At 48.3% G+C, this 21,080-nt stretch overlaps 1 protein-coding gene across 2 annotated transcripts in view; it reads right to left on the reverse strand.

Moving 5' to 3' along the window:
- prrt4 (proline rich transmembrane protein 4) overlaps positions 1-15,453 on the reverse strand; it is a 65,399-nt gene extending 49,946 nt beyond the window's left edge. The window contains exon 1 of one of the 2 annotated variants that reach the window (XM_062983460.1): positions 15,298-15,453. In XM_062983460.1, the coding sequence (XP_062839530.1) occupies positions 15,298-15,438 (141 nt within the window). In that variant the 5' untranslated portion in view covers positions 15,439-15,453. Of the gene's footprint in view, positions 1-15,086; positions 15,225-15,297 lie in introns of those variants that run through there. The other variant, XM_062983461.1, reaches the window with a different exon arrangement.
- Between the last annotated feature and the right edge of the window lie 5,627 nt (positions 15,454-21,080).

Here is a 21,080-nt window from a genome sequence, read left to right on the forward strand (position 1 = left end):
TAAATCCCATTTCTCAATGCTAGGGGAGCATGGGAGTTATAGTTTCACAAGGCCTTTAGCCTCCTCTAGAAGTAAGTAAGTAAAAGCATCTACACTGTAGAAATAATGCAGTCTGACCCCAAGTTAAATCCCATTTCTCAATGCTAGGGGAGCATGGGAGTTATAGTTTCACAAGGCCTTTAGCCTCCTCTAGAAGTAAGTAAGTAAAAGCATCTACACTGTAGAAATAATGCAGTCTGACCCCAAGTTAAATCCCATTTCTCAATGCTAGGGGAGCATGGGAGTTATAGTTTCACAAGGCCTTTAGCCTCCTCTAGAAGTAAGTAAGTAAAAGCATCTACACTGTAGAAATAATGCAGTCTGACCCCAAGTTAAATCCCATTTCTCAATGCTAGGGGAGCATGGGAGTTATAGTTTCACAAGGCCTTTAGCCTCCTCTAGAAGTAAGTAAGTAAAAGCATCTACACTGTAGAAATAATGCAGTCTGACCCCACGTTAAATCCCATTTCTCAATGCTAGGGGAGCATGGGAGTTATAGTTTCACAAGGCCTTTAGCCTCCTCTAGAATTAAGTAAGTAAAAGCATCTACACTGTAGAAATAATGCAGTCTGACCCCACGTTAAATCCCATTTCTCAATGCTAGAGCAGCATGGGAGGTATAGTTTCACAAGGCCTTTAGCCTCCTCTAGAAGTAAGTAAGTAAAAGCATCTACACTGTAGAAATAATGCAGTCTGACCCCACGTTAAATCCCATTTCTCAATGCTAGAGATGCATGGGAGTTATAGTTTCACAAGACCTTTAGCCTCCTCTAGAAGTAAGTAAGTAAAAGCATCTACACTGTAGAAATAATGCAGTCTGACCCCAAGTTAAATCCCATTTCTCAATGCTAGAGGAGCATGGGAGGTATAGTTTCACAAGGCCTTTAGCCTCCTCTAGAAGTAAGTAAGTAAAAGCATCTACACTGTAGAAATAATGCAGTCTGACCCCACGTTAAATCCCATTTCTCAATGCTAGAGGAGCATGGGAGTTATAGTTTCACAAGGCCTTTAGCCTCCTCTAGAAGTAAGTAAGTAAAAGCATCTACACTGTAGAAATAATGCAGTCTGACCCCACGTGAAATCCCATTTCTCAATGCTAGGGGAGCATGGGAGTTATAGTTTCACAAGGCCTTTAGCCTCCTCTAGAAGTAAGTAAGTAAAAGCATCTACACTGTAGAAATAATGCAGTCTGACCCCACGTGAAATCCCATTTCTCAATGCTAGAGGAGCATGGGAGGTATAGTTTCACAAGGCCTTTAGCCTCCTGTAGAAGTAAGTAAGTAAAAGCATCTACACTGTAGAAATAATGCAGTCTGACCCCACGTTAAATCCCATTTCTCAATGCTAGAGATGCATGGGAGTTATAGTTTCACAAGGCCTTTAGCCTCCTCTAGAATTAAGTAAGTAAAAGCATCTACACTGTAGAAATAATGCAGTCTGACCCCACGTTAAATCCCATTTCTCAATGCTAGGGGAGCATGGGAGTTATAGTTTCACAAGGCCTTTAGCCTCCTCTAGAAGTAAGTAAGTAAAAGCATCTACACTGTAGAAATAATGCAGTCTGACCCCACGTGAAATCCCATTTCTCAATGCTAGAGCAGCATGGGAGTTATAGTTTCACAAGGCCTTTAGCCTCCTCTAGAAGTAAGTAAGTAAAAGCATCTACACTGTAGAAATAATGCAGTCTGACCCCACGTTAAATCCCATTTCTCAATGCTAGGGGAGCATGGGAGTTATAGTTTCACAAGGCCTTTAGCCTCCTCTAGAAGTAAGTAAGTAAAAGCATCTACACTGTAGAAATAATGCAGTCTGACCCCACGTGAAATCCCATTTCTCAATGCTAGGGGAGCATGGGAGTTATAGTTTCACAAGGCCTTTAGCCTCCTCTAGAAGTAAGTAAGTAAAAGCATCTACACTGTAGAAATAATGCAGTCTGACCCCACGTTAAATCCCATTTCTCAATGCTAGGGGAGCATGGGAGTTATAGTTTCACAAGGCCTTTAGCCTCCTCTAGAAGTAAGTAAGTAAAAGCATCTACACTGTAGAAATAATGCAGTCTGACCCCACGTTAAATCCCATTTCTCAATGCTAGGGGAGCATGGGAGGTATAGTTTCACAAGGCCTTTAGCCTCCTCTAGAAGTAAGTAAGTAAAAGCATCTACACTGTAGAAATAATGCAGTCTGACCCCACGTGAAATCCCATTTCTCAATGCTAGAGGAGCATGGGAGTTATAGTTTCACAAGGCCTTTAGCCTCCTCTAGAAGTAAGTAAGTAAAAGCATCTACACTGTAGAAATAATGCAGTCTGACCCCACGTGAAATCCCATTTCTCAATGCTAGGGGAGCATGGGAGTTATAGTTTCACAAGGCCTTTAGCCTCCTCTAGAAGTAAGTAAGTAAAAGCATCTACACTGTAGAAATAATGCAGTCTGACCCCACGTTAAATCCCATTTCTCAATGCTAGGGGAGCATGGGAGTTATAGTTTCACAAGGCCTTTAGCCTCCTCTAGAAGTAAGTAAGTAAAAGCATCTACACTGTAGAAATAATGCAGTCTGACCCCATGTTAAATCCCATTTCTCAATGCTAGAGGAGCATGGGAGGTATAGTTTCACAAGGCCTTTAGCCTCCTCTAGAAGTAAGTAAGTAAAAGCATCTACACTGTAGAAATAATGCAGTCTGACCCCACGTTAAATCCCATTTCTCAATGCTAGAGATGCATGGGAGTTATAGTTTCACAAGGCCTTTAGCCTCCTCTAGAATTAAGTAAGTAAAAGCATCTACACTGTAGAAATAATGCAGTCTGACCCCACGTTAAATCCCATTTCTCAATGCTAGGGGAGCATGGGAGTTATAGTTTCACAAGGCCTTTAGCCTCCTCTAGAAGTAAGTAAGTAAAAGCATCTACACTGTAGAAATAATGCAGTCTGACCCCACGTGAAATCCCATTTCTCAATGCTAGAGCAGCATGGGAGTTATAGTTTCACAAGGCCTTTAGCCTCCTCTAGAAGTAAGTAAGTAAAAGCATCTACACTGTAGAAATAATGCAGTCTGACCCCACGTTAAATCCCATTTCTCAATGCTAGGGGAGCATGGGAGTTATAGTTTCACAAGGCCTTTAGCCTCCTCTAGAAGTAAGTAAGTAAAAGCATCTACACTGTAGAAATAATGCAGTCTGACCCCACGTTAAATCCCATTTCTCAATGCTAGAGGAGCATGGGAGTTATAGTTTCACAAGGCCTTTAGCCTCCTCTAGAAGTAAGTAAGTAAAAGCATCTACACTGTAGAAATAATGCAGTCTGACCCCACGTTAAATCCCATTTCTCAATGCTAGGGGAGCATGGGAGTTATAGTTTCACAAGGCCTTTAGCCTCCTCTAGAAGTAAGTAAGTAAAAGCATCTACACTGTAGAAATAATGCAGTCTGACCCCATGTTAAATCCCATTTCTCAATGTTAGAGCAGCATGGGAGGTATAGTTTCACAAGGCCTTTAGCCTCCTCTAGAAGTAAGTAAGTAAAAGCATCTACACTGTAGAAATAATGCAGTCTGACCCCACGTTAAATCCCATTTCTCAATGCTAGAGCAGCATGGGAGTTATAGTTTCACAAGGCCTTTAGCCTCCTCTAGAAGTAAGTAAGTAAAAGCATCTACACTGTAGAAATAATGCAGTCTGACCCCACGTTAAATCCCATTTCTCAATGCTAGAGGAGCATGGGAGTTATAGTTTCACAAGGCCTTTAGCCTCCTCTAGAAGTAAGTAAGTAAAAGCATCTACACTGTAGAAATAATGCAGTCTGACCCCACGTTAAATCCCATTTCTCAATGCTAGAGGAGCATGGGAGTTATAGTTTCACAAGGCCTTTAGCCTCCTCTAGAATTAAGTAAGTAAAAGCATCTACACTGTAGAAATAATGCAGTCTGACCCCAAGTTAAATCCCATTTCTCAATGCTAGAGGAGCATGGGAGTTATAGTTTCACAAGGCCTTTAGCCTCCTCTAGAAGTAAGTAAGTAAAAGCATCTACACTGTAGAAATAATGCAGTCTGACCCCAAGTTAAATCCCATTTCTCAATGCTAGAGGAGCATGGGAGTTATAGTTTCACAAGGCCTTTAGCCTCCTCTAGAAGTAAGTAAGTAAAAGCATCTACACTGTAGAAATAATGCAGTCTGACCCCACGTTAAATCCCATTTCTCAATGCTAGAGGAGCATGGGAGTTATAGTTTCAGGTGCATCTAAAAGTAAAGGTCAAGGTTTCCCCTGATGTTAAGTCCAGTCGTGTCCAACTCTCGGGGTTGGTGCTCATCTCCATTTCTAAGCCAACGAGCCGGCGTTGTCCGTAGACTCCTCCATGGTCATGTGGCCAGCATGACTGCATGGAGCGCCGTTACCTTCCTGCCGGAGCAGTACCTATTGATCTACTCACATTGGCATGTTTTCCAACTGCTAGGTTGGCAGAAGCTGGAGCTAACAGCGGGTGCTTGCTCCGCTCCCGGGATTTGAACCTGGGATCTTTCAGTCTGCAAGTTCAGCAGCTCAGCGCTCTAACACACTGCGCCACCAGGGGCTCCTCTTAAGTGCATCTACACTGTAGAAATAATGTAGTTTGACCCCACTTTCACTGACTGGGCTCCATGTTATGCAATACTGGGAGTTGTAGTTTGGTGAGGCACCAGCCCTATTCAGCAAAGAAGGCTAATGGCCTTGTGGAACTGCAACTCCCTTGATTCAATAGCATTGGAACATGGCAGTTCAAGTGGGGTCAAACCGCATTCATCCCACAGTGCAGATGCACCCTAATTGGTTTTTATTTTAGCACAAACACTTACGGATAAAAGCAGCCATGCCGACATAAAAAACCGGTTAGTCTTAATGGTGTGGCTGGGAAAGGGACGTGGGGAGAATCTGGAGGGGGAAGCAAGCAACACTTTTTAATATGCTTTTAACATGATTATTTCTTTTGTTTTGTTTTGGAATGTTGATTTTAATAACCGTGTTGCGTTTTGATGTTTCTCTATGTTTTATTGTTTTATCTGGGATTCGTCCCATGTAAGTCGTCCCGAGTCCCTTCGGGGAGATGGAAGCGGGGTATAAAAATAAATTATTATTATTATTATATTATTATTATTGACACAACGATGTTGTATGACACAGCAAACAAGATAGACATGCTGGATTTCATTTCACAAAACCACAAGTCGAACACTTCCCAAGTGTCTAGGACTGTGTGATGTATTTTCGGATGATGTGTGCAGATCCCAGTTGGGTGGCCTTTTGCAGTTGACAGATCGTAATTTTGTCAATGTCTATTGTTTCCAAATGCCGGCTGAGATCTTTTGGCACGGCACCCAATGTGCCCATCACCACCGGGACCACCTGCACTGGTTTCTGCCAGAGTCTTTGAAGTTCAATCTTGAGGTCCTGAGAGCGGCTGAGTTTTTCCTGTTGTTTTTCATCTATGCGACTGTCACCTGGGATGGCAACATCAATGATCCAAACCTTGTTCTTTTCCACAACTGTGATGTCTGGTGTGTTGTGTTCCAGAACTTTGTCAGTCTGCATTCGGAAGTCCCACCGTATCTTTGCGTGCTCATTTTCCAATACTTTTGCAGGTTTGTGATCCCACCAGTTCTTTGCTGCTGGGAAGGTGGTACTTGAGGCATAAGTTCCAATGGATCATTTGGGCCACACAGTTGTGCCTCTGTTTGTAGTCTGTCTGTGCGATTTTCTTACAGCAGCTAAGCATATGATCCATGGTTTCGTCAGCTTCCTTGCACAGTCTGCATTTTGGGTCATCAGTTGATTTTTCAATCTTGGCCTTGGATTTAATTTGTTCTGATGTCTTGCTCCTGGGCTGCAAGGATCAGGCCTTCTGTCTCCTTCTTCAGGGTCCCATTCGTGAGCCAGAGCCAGGTCTTCTCCTTATTATTATTATTATTATTATTATTATTATTATTATTATTATTATTTGTCCTGATGTCTTGCTCCTGGGCTGCAAGGATCAGGCCTTCTGTCTCCTTCTTCAGGGTCCCATTCGTGAGCCAGAGCCAGGTCTTCTATTATTATTATTATTATTATTATTATTATTATTATTATTATTATTAATTGCCTTTGTCCTGATGTCTTGCTCCTGGGCTGCAAGGATCAGGCCTTCTGTCTCCTTCTTCAGGGTCCCATTCGTGAGCCAGAGCCAGGTCTTCTATTATTATTATTATTTTTATTTTTATTATTTGTCCTGATGTCTTGCTCCTGGGCTGCAAGGATCAGGCCTTCTGTCTCCTTCTTCAGGGTCCCATTCGTGAGCCAGAGCCAGGTCTTCTCCTTATTATTATTATTATTATTATTATTATTATTATTATTAATTGCCTTTGTTCTGATGTCTTGCTCCTGGGCTGCAAGGATCAGGCCTTCTGTCTCCTTCTTCAGGGTCCCATTCGTGAGCCAGAGCCAGGTCTTCTATTATTATTATTATTATTATTTTTATTATTTGTCCTGATGTCTTGCTCCTGGGCTGCAAGGATCAGGCCTTCTGTCTCCTTCTTCAGGGTCCCATTCGTGAGCCAGAGCCAGGTCTTCTCCTTATTATTATTATTATTATTATTATTATTAATTGCCTTTGTTCTGATGTCTTGCTCCTGGGCTGCAAGGATCAGGCCTTCTGTCTCCTTCTTCAGGGTCCCATTCGTGAGCCAGAGCCAGGTCTTCTATTATTATTATTATTATTATTATTATTATTATTATTATTATTAATTGCCTTTGTCCTGATGTCTTGCTCCTGGGCTGCAAGGATCAGGCCTTCTGTCTCCTTCTTCAGGGTCCCATTCGTGAGCCAGAGCCAGGTCTTCTATTATTATTATTATTATTATTTTTATTATTTGTCCTGATGTCTTGCTCCTGGGCTGCAAGGATCAGGCCTTCTGTCTCCTTCTTCAGGGTCCCATTCGTGAGCCAGAGCCAGGTCTTCTATTATTATTATTATTATTATTATTATTATTAATTGCCTTTGTCCTGATGTCTTGCTCCTGGGCTGCAAGGATCAGGCCTTCTGTCTCCTTCTTCAGGGTCCCATTCGTGAGCCAGAGCCAGGTCTTCTATTATTATTATTATTATTATTATTATTATTATTATTAATGGCCTTTGTCCTGATGTCTTGCTCCTGGGCTGCAAGGATCAGGCCTTCTGTCTCCTTCTTCAGGGTCCCATTCGTGAGCCAGAGCCAGGTCTTCTCCTTGTCAGCTTTTCCTTCAATTTTGTCAAGGAACTTTCCATGCAATGTTTTGTTGTGCCAGCTGTCAGCTCCAGTTTGTAGTGCAGTTTTCTTGTACTGATTCTTTGTCTGCTGTGCTTTGAGGAGTTTCTGATTTTTGACTTCAATCAAAGCAGGTTCTTCACTTTGCTTTCCATCTTCTGCCAGGGCATGTTCTTCTTCTTTGACTGCTTGTTTTACTTGCAAGAGTCCTCTGCCCCCTGATCTTCTAGGCAGATACAGCTGGTCAACATCACTGCGAGGGTGCAGGGAATGATGAATGGTCATGAGTTTTCTTGCTTTTCTGTCCAAATTGTCCAGTTCCACCTGTGTCCAGTTTATAATGCCAGCAGTATATCTTATGACAGGTATGGCCCAGGTGTTTATGGCCGTGATGGTGTTGCCTCCATTGAGCTTGCTTTTGAGAATTTTTCTGACCCTTTGTGTGTATTCTTTGCTGACCACAGTCTTCACATGTTCATGCTTGATGTTGTCCAGCTGTAGTATGCCCAGATATTTATTATTATTATTATTATTATTACACTCTGGCCCTATTTTATGCAGGGCTTGGAGCAACTGCAGGAACGGAAGCAAATGCAGAGCGTGCCACTATTTGGGGCCCATGCAGGGGGTCTTCTACTGGGCCTTTGGGGGCTATTAGGGATCGTTACCAATGGGAAAGAAGGCATGCTTATTAAATGTGCAGATGGGGCCAAACTGGGAGGGATGGCTCATTTTGGTCAGGGTCCAAAATGACCTTCACAGATGAGAGAGCGGATTGGCCCACACTCACAAACTGAATTCCAACAGGGAGAAATGTACAGTATTGCATTACTGTATGCCGTAAGGTAAGGTAAAGGGTTTTCCCTGATATGAAGCCTAGTCATGTCCATCTGTGTTCATCTCCATTTCTAAGCCCAAGAGCCGGTGTTGTCCACAGACACCTCCAAGGTCATGTGATCATGAAACGTCATTACCTTCCTGCCAAAGCAGTACCTATTGATCTACTCACATTTGCATGTTTTCGAACTTCTAGGTTGGCAGAAGCTGGGGCTAACAGCGGGAGCTCACCCCGCTCCCCGGATTTGAACCTCCGACCTTTCAGTCAGCAAGTTCAGCAGCTCAGCAGTTTAATCCGCTGTGCCACTGGGGGCTTCTATTTTGTCAGAGAATCATAGAATAATAGAGTTGGAAGAGACCTCTAAAGGACATCTAGTCCAACCTCCTGCTCTGCAGGAAAAGCACAATCAAACCATCCCCAACAGATGGCCATCCAGCCTCTGTTTAAAAGCTTCCAAGGAAGGAGCTTCCACTGGCCTCCGAGGCAGAGAGTCCCATTTTCATTGCGACTTCGTAACTGTCATTTTGCTCCTGTTATGAATCATAATGTAAATATCTGATATGCAGGATGTGTTTTCATTCACTGGACTAAATTTGGCACAAATACCTGATATGCCCAAATTTGAATACTGGTGGGGTTAAGGGGGATTGATTTTGCCATTGGGAGTTATAGTTGCTGGGATTTATAGTTCACCTACAATCAAAGAGCATCCTGCACTCCACCAATGATGGAACTGAACCAAACTTGGCACACAGAAATCCCACGACCAACAGGAAATACTAGAAGGGTTTGGTGGCATTGACCCTGAGTTTGGGAGTTATAGTTCACCTTAATCCAGAGAGCACTGTGGACTCAAACATTGATGGATGTTGACCAAACTTGGCATGAATACTCAATATGTCCAAATATGAACACTGGTGGAGTTTGGGAATAATAGACCTTGACATTTGGGAGTTGTAGTTGCTGGGATTTATAGTTCACCTACAACCAAAGAGCATTCTGAACTGCACCAATGGTAGAATTGAACCAAACTTGGCACACAGAATTCTCATTTCCAACAGAAAATTCTGGAAGGATTTGGAAGGAATTGACAGTGATTTAGGGGAGATGTAGTTCATCTATCTCCAGAGAGCACTGTGAATTAATGTGTTTTCTGATGGTCTTTGATGACCCCTCTGATACCCCCTTGAGACCCCTTTAGGGGTCCCGACCCCCATGTTGAGAAACACTGATCTAGACATGAGGAAAAGAAAAGGGCCGGATGGAGGCTGTTAGGAATGGTGGGAGTTGAAGTCCAAAAGTGTTCCCACGCCTGGTCTGGATGGAAGAAGGTCACTCTCCAGAAGGTCTCTCCTGGGATGATGACCCTGTGTCCGTTTTTGGGCACCAAATACACCCCTGCGTCCAGTTCTGGGCAAAACAACTCAAGGAAGCAACGGACAAGAGGGAACGTGTCCAAAACGGCCAAAGGTTTTGGGGAATGACTGAATTGGGTGGCCTGTTGTGCGTGTTTTGCTGGAGAAGGGAAGCCTGGGAGGTATCTCAACGGCTATCTTTATCTCTACGCCTTTGAAGGGATCTCGTAGAACAAGGAGGGAGCTTGTTTCTGCGGCTCATGAGACAAGAATGTGACCCGGGACATCCAAATCCCACCCTAAACCTCTCAGATGCAAGAGGTTTTCAGAAGTGGAATGTGGGCTGCTGCCTCGAGGAAGCTCCAGATAAGAGATTGGAAGCTTTAGCTTTGTCAGAATGGGGCTGGACTAGATGACCTTTGGGGTTCCCTTCGAAAATCAAAGATTCTGGTTCTGTGCCCCTTCTACATTGCCACCACTGCTCCAGATGACACCAACTATCCTTATCCCCAGGTCACAAGGTAGAAAACCCCACAGATATTTATCCTTCCTTCCCAAAAAAACAACACACACACAAAACAAAACAACAACAGCAAGAACAATGAAGAAGTTAATCCTCTGCAACCTTTTTAAGGACAGTCAACACCTGCGGCCTGAGGCAACCGCCTTCGGCCAGCCAATGGCCAAACTGACCCCCAAGGAGTTCACGGCAACCCCCAGAACTGCCTTTAAGGTCAAGGTTGTGGACACACAACATTCATGGCATTAAATCAGTCAGGTGTTTTGGACCACAACTCCCACAATTCTTAACAGCCTACTGGTGGCTAGGAATTGTGGGAGTTGTAGTCCAAAACGCCTGGAGGGGGGGCCGAAGTTGGCCCATGCCTGCATTAAGCCCATCACCGGAATTGGCATCCAATGGAAAGAATAAACAATAAACAACAATCCACGTCCATGGATTTGGCACCCATGGCGAGGTAATATTGAGTCATCGTTGTCATCATCCCTGAACAAATGTGCGCCAAATAGAGTCAAAGAGTTGTCGAAGGCTTTCATGGCCGGGATCACTGGGTTGCTGTGATTGTATGGCCATGTTCCAGAAGCATTCTCTCCTGATGTTTCGCCCACATCTATGGCAGGCCTCCTCAGAGGTTGTGAAGTCTGTTGGAAACTAGGAAACTGGTGTATGTATATGTATGTATGTATGTACAGTAGAGTCTCACTTATCCAAGCCTCGCTTAGCCAAGCTTCTGGATAATCCAAGCCATTTTTGTAGCCAATGTTTTCAATATATCATGATATTTTGGTGCTAAATTCATAAATACAGTAATTACAACATAACATTGCTGCGTATTGAACTACTTTTTCTGTCAAATTTGTTGTATAACATGATATTTTGGTGCCTAATTTGATGTTTAATAGGCTTTTCCTTAATCCCTCCTTATTATCCAAGATATTCGCTTATCCAAGCTTCTGCCGGCCCATTTAGCTTGGATAAGTGAGACTACTGTATGTATATATGTGTGTGTGTGTGTGTATATGTGTATATATATATATATATATACACACACACACACTAGCTGTGCCCGGCCACGCGTTGCTGTGGCATAGTCCTAGGTGGGGTTTTCTTCATGGCATTCAAGATGGCCTAGAAAGGATTCCCCTAGGTATGAAGCAGCCAGTCTTTGGAGCTGCAAGGGTATTCAATGATACTGAAGTTGGGTAACAATGGAATCTCTTAGGTATGAAGCAGTCAGGCTCCGAAGCTGCAAGGTCACTCCTTGGAAAAGTGATGAGTATTGTGGCCAAATCTGGTGTGATTTGGCCCAGTGGTTTTGTTGTTAACTCAGTCCTAATTATGCACATTACATTCATATATACAGTAGAGTCTCGCTTATCGAACATAAATGGGCCGGCAGAACATTGGATAAGCAAATATGTTGGATAATAAGGAGGGATTAAGGAAAAGCCTATTAAACATCAAATTAGGTTATGATTTTACAAATTAAGCACCAAAACATCACGTTATACAACAAATTTGAGAGAAAAATAGTTCAATACGTAGTAATGTTTTGTTGTAATTACTGCATTTACGAATTTAGCACCAAAATATCATGATGTATTGAAAACATTGACTACAAAAATGCCTTGGATAATCCAGAGGCTTGGATAAGCGAGGCTTGGGTAAGTGAGACTCTACTATACATATACATGCACACACACACATATAAATGGAATAATGTCCAGGATGGGAGAAAGAACTGTCTGTTGGGGAGAAGGTGTTAGCACCTCCCAACAAAGGATCCCTCCAGGCAGGAATCAGCCAGGCCTTGAAGCTGCGAGGCTTTTCATTGCTAATCAAGGTGATTAATTGCAACATTTGCACTTGCCCCCAACAGACAAGGGTTTTTCTTTCTCCCACCCTGGACTTTCCACAGATCTGTAAACCCCACTTGTCTTGTTTACAACAGACCTCACAACCTCTGAGGATGCCTGCCAGAGATGTGGGCGAAACGTCAGGAGAGAATGCTTCTGGAACATGGCCAGGCAGCCTGGGAAACTCACAGCAACGCAAATCAGGTCAGTCTTTCACATCCAATGGACCTGCAGCCATCCACAGGAAGGGGTCCCCCCCCCCCCAAATCCCCAGAGGCAGGCCTTGCTTTGGCCATTTTATGCGGCACCCTTGTGCGCCACCCTAATGCGCTTGATGAGGAATGGGACCGGGGTCCGAGAGGGGCTTCGGGAAGGAGACCCTTCTCTGCCCCTGGGACCCTCTCCACGGAGGAGGAATAGTTTTGCAAGGTCCCCACCCAGCCTTGTCTGCCGGAGAGTGCCAGAGGACATCTCCAGACATTGAGCCACAGCTCTGAAAAGTGGTGCCAACGCGCATTCCTTCCTTCCTTCCTTCCTTCTGCAGTGTAGATGCGCCTAGATCTCCCTTGCTGGGGCGGAAGGGGTCTTCCCATTAAGGACACCCACCCCCTCCCCAATTGAACCACTTTGCATGATCGGAGGGGGGCTTGAACCCCAACCGGGTGCCCCTTGTTGCCAGGGATTATTATTATTTACAGTATTTATATTCTTATTCTTATTCTTATTCTTCTTCTTATTATTATTAACTGCATTTCTATCCCGCTCTTCTCACCCCGTAGGGGACTCAGAAGCGGCATACGACATACATTTAGGCAGAACTTCAATGCCTCATTATACAAAGCAAATAAAAAAACATAAAATAGAAATACAATTTTAAACCATTAACATATTAAAACATAAAACAGCATCTAAATACACCCTACTAGCCCCCTCCCTCCCATCATGATCTTAAGGTCTTCTTTGGCTCTTTTGGACGGTGCTGAGGGATGCTGGCCTTTCTCACACCGAGGCCCAGAAGGCATTCGTGCAGAGAGACAGACAGAAAGGCAAGCATCATCTACCTCACAACCTCTGGGGATGCCTGCCAGAGATGTGGGGGGAACGTCAGGGGAGAATGCTACTTCTGGAACATGGCCAGACAGCCCGGAAGACACACAGAAACCCCTGGGCGAAACATCGGGAGAGAATGCTACTTCTGGACCATGGCCAGACAGCTATGTCAGACACACAGGAACCCCTGGGCGAAACATCGGGAGAGAATGCTACTTCTGGACCATGGCCAGACAGCCCGGAAGACACACAGAAACCCCTGGGCGAAACATCAGGAGAGAATGCTACTTCTGGACCATGGCCAGACAGCTATGTCAGACACACAGGAACCCCTGGGCGAAACATCGGGAGAGAATGCTACTTCTGGACCATGCCCAGACAGCCTGGAAGACACACGGGAACCCCTGGGCGAAATGTCAGGAGAGAATGCTACTTCTGGAACACGGCCAGATACCCCCGGAAGACACACAGAAACCCCTGGGCGAAACGTCAGGAGAGAATGCTATTTCTGGACCATGGCCAGACAGCCCGGAAGACACACAGAAACCCCTGGGCGAAACGTCAGGAGAGAATGCTACTTCTGGACCATGGCCAGACAGCCCGGAAGACACATAGAAACCCCTGGGCGAAACGTCAGGAGAGAATGCTACTTCTGGACCATGGCCAGACAGCCCGGAAGACACACAGAAACCCCTGGGCGAAACGTCAGGAGAGAATGCTACTTCTGGACCATGGCCAGGCAGCTATGTCAGACACACAGGAACCCCTGGGCGAAACATCGGGAGAGAATGCTACTTCTGGACCATGCCCAGACAGCCTGGAAGACACACGGGAACCCCTGGGCGAAACATCGGGAGAGAATGCTACTTCTGGACCATGCCCAGACAGCCTGGAAGACACACGGGAACCCCTGGGCGAAATGTCAGGAGAGAATGCTACTTCTGGAACACGGCCAGATACCCCCGGAAGACACACAGGAACCCCTGGGCGAAACGTCAGGAGAGAATGCTACTTCTGGAACACGGCCAGATACCCCCGGAAGACACACAGGAACCCCTGGGCGAAACGTCAGGAGAGAATGCTACTTCTGGAACACGGCCAGATACCCCCGGAAGACACACAGGAACCCCTGGGCGAAACGTCAGGAGAGAATGCTACTTCTGGAACACGGCCAGATACCCCCGGAAGACACACAGGAACCCCTGGGCGAAACGTCAGGAGAGAATGCTACTTCTGGAACATGGCCAGACAGCCCGGAAGACACACAGAAACCCCTGGGCGAAACATCAGGAGAGAATGCTACTTCTGGACCATGGCCAGACAGCCCGGAAGACACACAGAAACCCCTGGGCGAAACATCAGGAGAGAATGCTACTTCTGGACCATGGCCAGACAGCCCGGAAGACACATAGAAACCCCTGGGCGAAACATCAGGAGAGAATGCTACTTCTGGACTATGGCCAGACAGCCTGGAAAACACACAAGAACCCCAGGCACACATCTGTCTGCATGTCTGCTTGCGTGTATTGGGGGGCTGGCTCCCCAGATGTTGTTGGGGGGCAGCTCTAGCTACTCAGGACCCCCACCCCTTGATCAAGACCCCCTTTGGCTTCGAGGGCTGATGGGACCTGTAGTCCACCAAAGGTTCATTGGCTTGATTAGCCATGGGTTTGGGATCAAAGTGGCGCTTTCTGTGCCAAGGGGTCCCTTCTGCCCTGCCATATAATCCAGATTATCCAATCACATAGTCCACATTATGATCTGCTTTTGAACCGGATTATAGGAGTCTACACTCCCATGCTCAAAGAGGATGATCTGGATTTGGCATGCCAGTGTAGATGGGGCCTGGGAAGGGCTGCTCCACGCAGTGGGACCCTGGGAGACGTAGTTCGGCAAGGTCCCATCCATCCCGGCCAGATGGGGAGGCGGGCTGTGCGGGCGGCTCAAGCCATCGAGCCAAGCTGCCCCGTCCGGAGAGAAAGACCCCCATCGCCCCCCCCCCCCAAGACCCCTTTATGGCTGATCGGTCTTGGAAGGGGAGGGGGCAAGAGAAGAGGGGGCAGAGTGGGGGAGACCGAGGCGGGAAAGACCCTCCAAACGCCCCGCGCAGGGAGAAGGCTCGGGGTCTTCCAAAAAAGGGTCCTCCAGAAAAGAGGGGGGGGGAGGGCTTGGCTGTTGCTCACCTGGCGGCCCCCTCCCAGGAAGGAAGGCGAGAAGGAAGAAGACGCAGCCAGACCCGGCGCCGCCGATTCGGATTCCCGGCGCATCCTCGCTCTCTCGCTCGCTCTCTCTCTCTCTCTCTCTCTCTCCGCTCTGACGCAGCCGCCCCCCCCTCCCTCCCTCCCACGCGCGCCCCCGACGCCCCCTCCCTCCCCTCCCCTCCTGCGCGCGCACCTGGCCGGCTCTCTCTCTCTCTCCCGGTTTGGGGGGGGGGGGTGCTTTTCCCAGGAGAAGAAGAAGAAGAAGAAGCCGAAGGGAGGAAGAAGGAGCCCCGCCTCCCCCTTCCCGGGAGAGAAAGGGACCCCCAGAGGCCATCCAGTCCAGCCCCGCTTCGGCCAGGCAGGAAGGAAGGAAGGAAAGCACCACACAAGCCCTCCCGACAGATGAACATCCAGCCACTGGTGAAGAAGGAGAAGAAGAGGAAGAGGAGGAGGAGGAGGAGGAGGATAGAAGACTTGGAAGGGAGCCCTAGAGGCCATCCAGTCCAGCCCCGCTTCGGCCAGGCAGGAAGGAAGGAAGGAAGGAAAGCACCACACAAGCCCTCCCGACAGATGAACATCCAGCCACTGGTGAAGAAGGAGAAGAAGAAGAAGAAGAAGAGGAAGAAGAAGAAGAAGAAGTAGTAGTAGTGGAGGAGGATAGAAGACTTGGAAGGGACCCCCAGAGGCCATCCAGTCCAGCCCTGCTTCGGCCAGGCAGGAAGGAAGGAAGGAAAGCACCACACAAGCCCTCCCGACAGATGAACATCCAGCCACTGGTGAAGAAGGAGAAGAAGAGGAAGAGGAGGAGGAGGAGGAGGAGGATAGAAGACTTGGAAGGGAGCCCTAGAGGCCATCCAGTCCAGCCCCGCTTCGGCCAGGCAGGAAGGAAGGAAGGAAAGCACCACACAAGCCCTCCCGACAGATGAACATCCAGCCACTGGTGAAGAAGGAGAAGAAGAAGAAGAAGAAGAGGAAGAAGAAGAAGAAGTAGTAGTAGTAGTGGAGGAGGATAGAAGACTTGGGGCCCCCAGAGGCCATCCAGTCCAGCCCTGCTTCGGCCAGGCACAAAGGAAGGAAGGAAAGCACCACACAAGCCCTCCCGACAGATGAACATCCAGCCACTGGTGGAGAAGGAGAAGAAGAAGAAGAAGAAGAGGAAGAAGAAGAAGAAGTAGTAGTAGTAGTGGAGGAGGATAGAAGACTTGGAAGGGACCCCCAGAGGCCATCCAGTCCAGCCCTGCTTCGGCCAGGCAGGAAGGAAGGAAGGAAAGCACCACACAAGCCCTCCCGACAGATGAACATCCAGCCACTGGTGAAGAAGGAGAAGAAGAGGAAGAGGAGGAGGAGGAGGAGGAGGATAGAAGACTTGGAAGGGAGCCCTAGAGGCCATCCAGTCCAGCCCCGCTTCGGCCAGGCAGGAAGGAAGGAAGGAAGGAAAGCACCACACAAGCCCTCCCGACAGATGAACATCCAGCCACTGGTGAAGAAGGAGAAGAAGAAGAAGAAGAAGAGGAAGAAGAAGAAGAAGTAGTAGTAGTAGTGGAGGAGGATAGAAGACTTGGGGCCCCCAGAGGCCATCCAGTCCAGCCACACTTCTGCCAGGCACAAAGGAAGGAAGGAAAGCACCACACAAGCCCTCCCGACAGATGAACATCCAGCCACTGGTGAAGAAGGAGAAGAAGAGGAAGAGGAGGAGGAGGAGGAGGAGGATAGAAGACTTGGAAGGGAGCCCTAGAGGCCATCCAGTCCAGCCCCGCTTCGGCCAGGCAGGAAGGAAGGAAGGAAAGCACCACACAAGCCCTCCCGACAGATGAACATCCAGCCACTGGTGGAGAAGGAGAAGAAGAGGAAGAGGAAGAGGAAGAAGAAGAAGAAGTAGTAGTAGTAGTGGAGGAGGATAGAAGACTTGGGGCCCCCAGAGGCCATCCAGTCCAGCCACACTTCTGCCAGGCACAAAGGAAGGAAGGAAAGCACCACACAAGCCCTCCCGACAGATGAACATCCAGCCACTGGTGAAGAAGGAGAAGAAGAGGAAGAGGAGGAGGAGGAGGAGGAGGATAGAAGACTTGGAAGGGAGCCCTAGAGGCCATCCAGTCCAGCCCCGCTTCTGCCAGGCAGGAAGGAAGGAAGGAAAGCACCACACAAGCCCTCCCGACAGATGAACATCCAGCCACTGGTGGAGAAGGAGAAGAAGAGGAAGAGGAAGAGGAAGAAGAAGAAGAAGTAGTAGTAGTAGTGGAGGAGGATAGAAGACTTGGGGCCCCCAGAGGCCATCCAGTCCAGCCACACTTCTGCCAGGCACAAAGGAAGGAAGGAAAGCACCACACAAGCCCTCCCGACAGATGAACATCCAGCCACTGGTGAAGAAGGAGAAGAAGAGGAAGAGGAGGAGGAGGAGGAGGAGGATAGAAGACTTGGAAAGGAGCCCTAGAGGCCATCCAGTCCAGCCCCGCTTCTGCCAGGCAGGAAGGAAGGAAGGAAAGCACCACACAAGCCCTCCCGACAGATGAACATCCAGCCACTGGTGGAGAAGGAGAAGAAGAGGAAGAGGAAGAGGAGGAGGAGGAGGATAGAAGACTTGGAAGGGAGCCCTAGAGGCCATCCAGCCCAGCCCCGCTTCGGCCAGGCAGGAAGGAAGGAAGGAAGGAAAGCACCACACAAGCCCTCCCGACAGATGAACATCCAGCCACTGGTGAAGAAGAAGAAGAGGAGGAGGAGGAGGAGGAAGAAGAAGAAGAAGAAGAAGAAGAGGAAGAGGAGGAAGAAGAAGAAGAAGAAGAAGAAGTAGTAGTAGTAGTAGTAGTAGTGGAGGAGGATAGACGACTTGGGACCCCCAGAGGCCATCCAGTCCAGCCACACTTCTGCCAGGCAGGAAGGAAGGAAGGAAAGCACCACACAAGCCCTCCCGACAGATGAACATCCAGCCACTGGTGAAGAAGGAGAAGAAGAGGAAGAGGAGGAGGAGGAGGAGGAGGATAGAAGACTTGGAAGGGAGCCCTAGAGGCCATCCAGCCCAGCCCCGCTTCTGCCAGGCAGGAAGGAAGGAAGGAAAGCACCACACAAGCCCTCCCGACAGATGAACATCCAGCCACTGGTGGAGAAGGAGAAGAAGAGGAAGAGGAAGAGGAGGAGGAGGAGGATAGAAGACTTGGAAGGGAGCCCTAGAGGCCATCCAGTCCAGCCCCGCTTCTGCCAGGCAGGAAGGAAGGAAGGAAAGCACCACACAAGCCCTCCCGACAGATGAACATCCAGCCACTGGTGGAGAAGGAGAAGAAGAGGAAGAGGAAGAGGAGGAGGAGGAGGATAGAAGACTTGGAAGGGAGCCCTAGAGGCCATCCAGCCCAGCCCCGCTTCGGCCAGGCAGGAAGGAAGGAAGGAAGGAAAGCACCACACAAGCCCTCCCGACAGATGAACATCCAGCCACTGGTGAAGAAGGAGAGGAGGAGGAGGAGGAGGAGGAAGAAGAAGAAGAAGAAGAAGAAGAGGAAGAGGAGGAAGAAGAAGAAGAAGAAGAAGAAGTAGTAGTAGTAGTAGTAGTAGTGGAGGAGGATAGACGACTTGGGACCCCCAGAGGCCATCCAGTCCAGCCACACTTCTGCCAGGCAGGAAGGAAGGAAGGAAAGCACCACACAAGCCCTCCCGACAGATGAACATCCAGCCACTGGTGAAGAAGGAGAAGAAGAGGAAGAGGAGGAGGAGGAGGAGGAGGATAGAAGACTTGGAAGGGAGCCCTAGAGGCCATCCAGTCCAGCCCCGCTTCTGCCAGGCAGGAAGGAAGGAAGGAAAGCACCACACAAGCCCTCCCGACAGATGAACATCCAGCCACTGGTGGAGAAGGAGAAGAAGAGGAAGAGGAAGAGGAAGAAGAAGAAGAAGTAGTAGTAGTAGTGGAGGAGGATAGAAGACTTGGGGCCCCCAGAGGCCATCCAGTCCAGCCACACTTCTGCCAGGCACAAAGGAAGGAAGGAAAGCACCACACAAGCCCTCCCGACAGATGAACATCCAGCCACTGGTGAAGAAGGAGAAGAAGAGGAAGAGGAGGAGGAGGAGGAGGAGGATAGAAGACTTGGAAGGGAGCCCCAGAGGCCATCCAGTCCAGCCCCGCTTCTGCCAGGCAGGAAGGAAGGAAGGAAAGCACCACACAAGCCCTCCCGACAGATGAACATCCAGCCACTGGTGGAGAAGGAGAAGAAGAGGAAGAGGAAGAGGAGGAGGAGGAGGATAGAAGACTTGGAAGGGAGCCCTAGAGGCCATCCAGCCCAGCCCCGCTTCGGCCAGGCAGGAAGGAAGGAAGGAAGGAAAGCACCACACAAGCCCTCCCGACAGATGAACATCCAGCCACTGGTGAAGAAGGAGAGGAGGAGGAGGAGGAGGAGGAAGAAGAAGAAGAAGAAGAAGAAGAGGAAGAGGAGGAAGAAGAAGAAGAAGAAGAAGAAGTAGTAGTAGTAGTAGTAGTAGTGGAGGAGGATAGACGACTTGGGACCCCCAGAGGCCATCCAGTCCAGCCACACTTCTGCCAGGCAGGAAGGAAGGAAGGAAAGCACCACACAAGCCCTCCCGACAGATGAACATCCAGCCACTGGTGAAGAAGGAGAAGAAGAGGAAGAGGAGGAGGAGGAGGATAGAAGACTTGGAAGGGAGCCCTAGAGGCCATCCAGTCCAGCCACACTTCTGCCAGGCACAAAGGAAGGAAGGAAAGCACCACACAAGCCCTCCCGACAGATGAACATCCAGCCACTGGTGAAGAAGGAGAGGAGGAGGAGGAGGAGGAGAATGATAGAAGAGAATGATAGAAGAGAATGATAGAAGAGTTGGCTCCCGGCATGAAGGGATCCAAGCACGGGTGTTGCCCCCCCCCCCCACATTTGGCCCAGTCCCTTGAGGGGGGGGCCCTCCCACTGCTGCAGCCCCGGTGCCCTGCCCAGGAATGCCCTCCTCCTGCCCACAAAGCCCATCTGCCTGCTGGGCTTGCAAATAGCAGCAGCCGTGACTCATGGCAGCACTTGGCCTGCGGTCTGCATTGCCAGCGGTTCAGGGGACAGGTGGGCTCCGGGTGCCCATTCAGCCCTGCGTGGCCCACAAGCGCGTTCCCGGGACCCTTTGGCCTCGGCCACATTGGCTTCGCCCACCGATGGCATGCTGTGAGCAACGGGGACGGGACAGCAGCTGCCGAGAGGGTGCCCAGGCCCACTTGGCACGAAAGAAAGAAAGAAAGAAAGAAAGAAAGAGAGATGCCCGTGGCTCCTGGGAGTGGCCAAAGGGAGCAGAATCCTTTGGAAAGGCATGACCTTCTGGAAAACCACAACCTTTTGGAAAACCAGGAATCTCCAAAGCCTTTTGGAAGTGTGACCCTTTTGGAGATCAAGTGGCATTCACACTATTTGGAATAATCACACCCTTTTGTCAAGTGTGACCTTCCTCAGAAGAGTTAAAACCTCATTTCAGTGAATCTTCTCCTTAGTAGTAAATATCATCATCATCATCATCAGAAGGTTTGGATCATTGATGTCGCCATCCCAGGTGACAGTCGCGTTGACGAAAAACAACAGGAAAAACTCATCCACTCTCAGGACTTCAAGATTGAACTTCAAAGACTCTGGCAGAAACCAGTGCAGGTGGTCCCGGTGGTGATGGGCACACTGGGTGCCGTGCCAAAAGATCTCAGCCGGCATTTGGAAACAATAGACATTGACAAAATTACGGTCTGTCAACTGCAAAAGGCCACCCTGCTGGGATCTGTGTGTATCATCCAAAAATACATCACACAGTCCTAGACACTTGGGAATGTTAGACTTGTGGTTTTGTCATACGAAATCCAGCATGTCTATCTTGTTTGCTGTGTCATACAATAAAATAACAATAATAATAATATAACTTTGTTTATACCCGCCACCATCTCCCCGCGGGGACTTGGGGCGGCTTACATGGGGCAGCGGCCCAAAACAACATAAGGACAAAGTATAAGCAACATAATAC

This window comes from Anolis carolinensis, chromosome 5 (genome assembly GCF_035594765.1).
Source record: "Anolis carolinensis isolate JA03-04 chromosome 5, rAnoCar3.1.pri, whole genome shotgun sequence".
NCBI classification, from domain to species: Eukaryota; Metazoa; Chordata; class Lepidosauria; order Squamata; family Dactyloidae; genus Anolis; species Anolis carolinensis.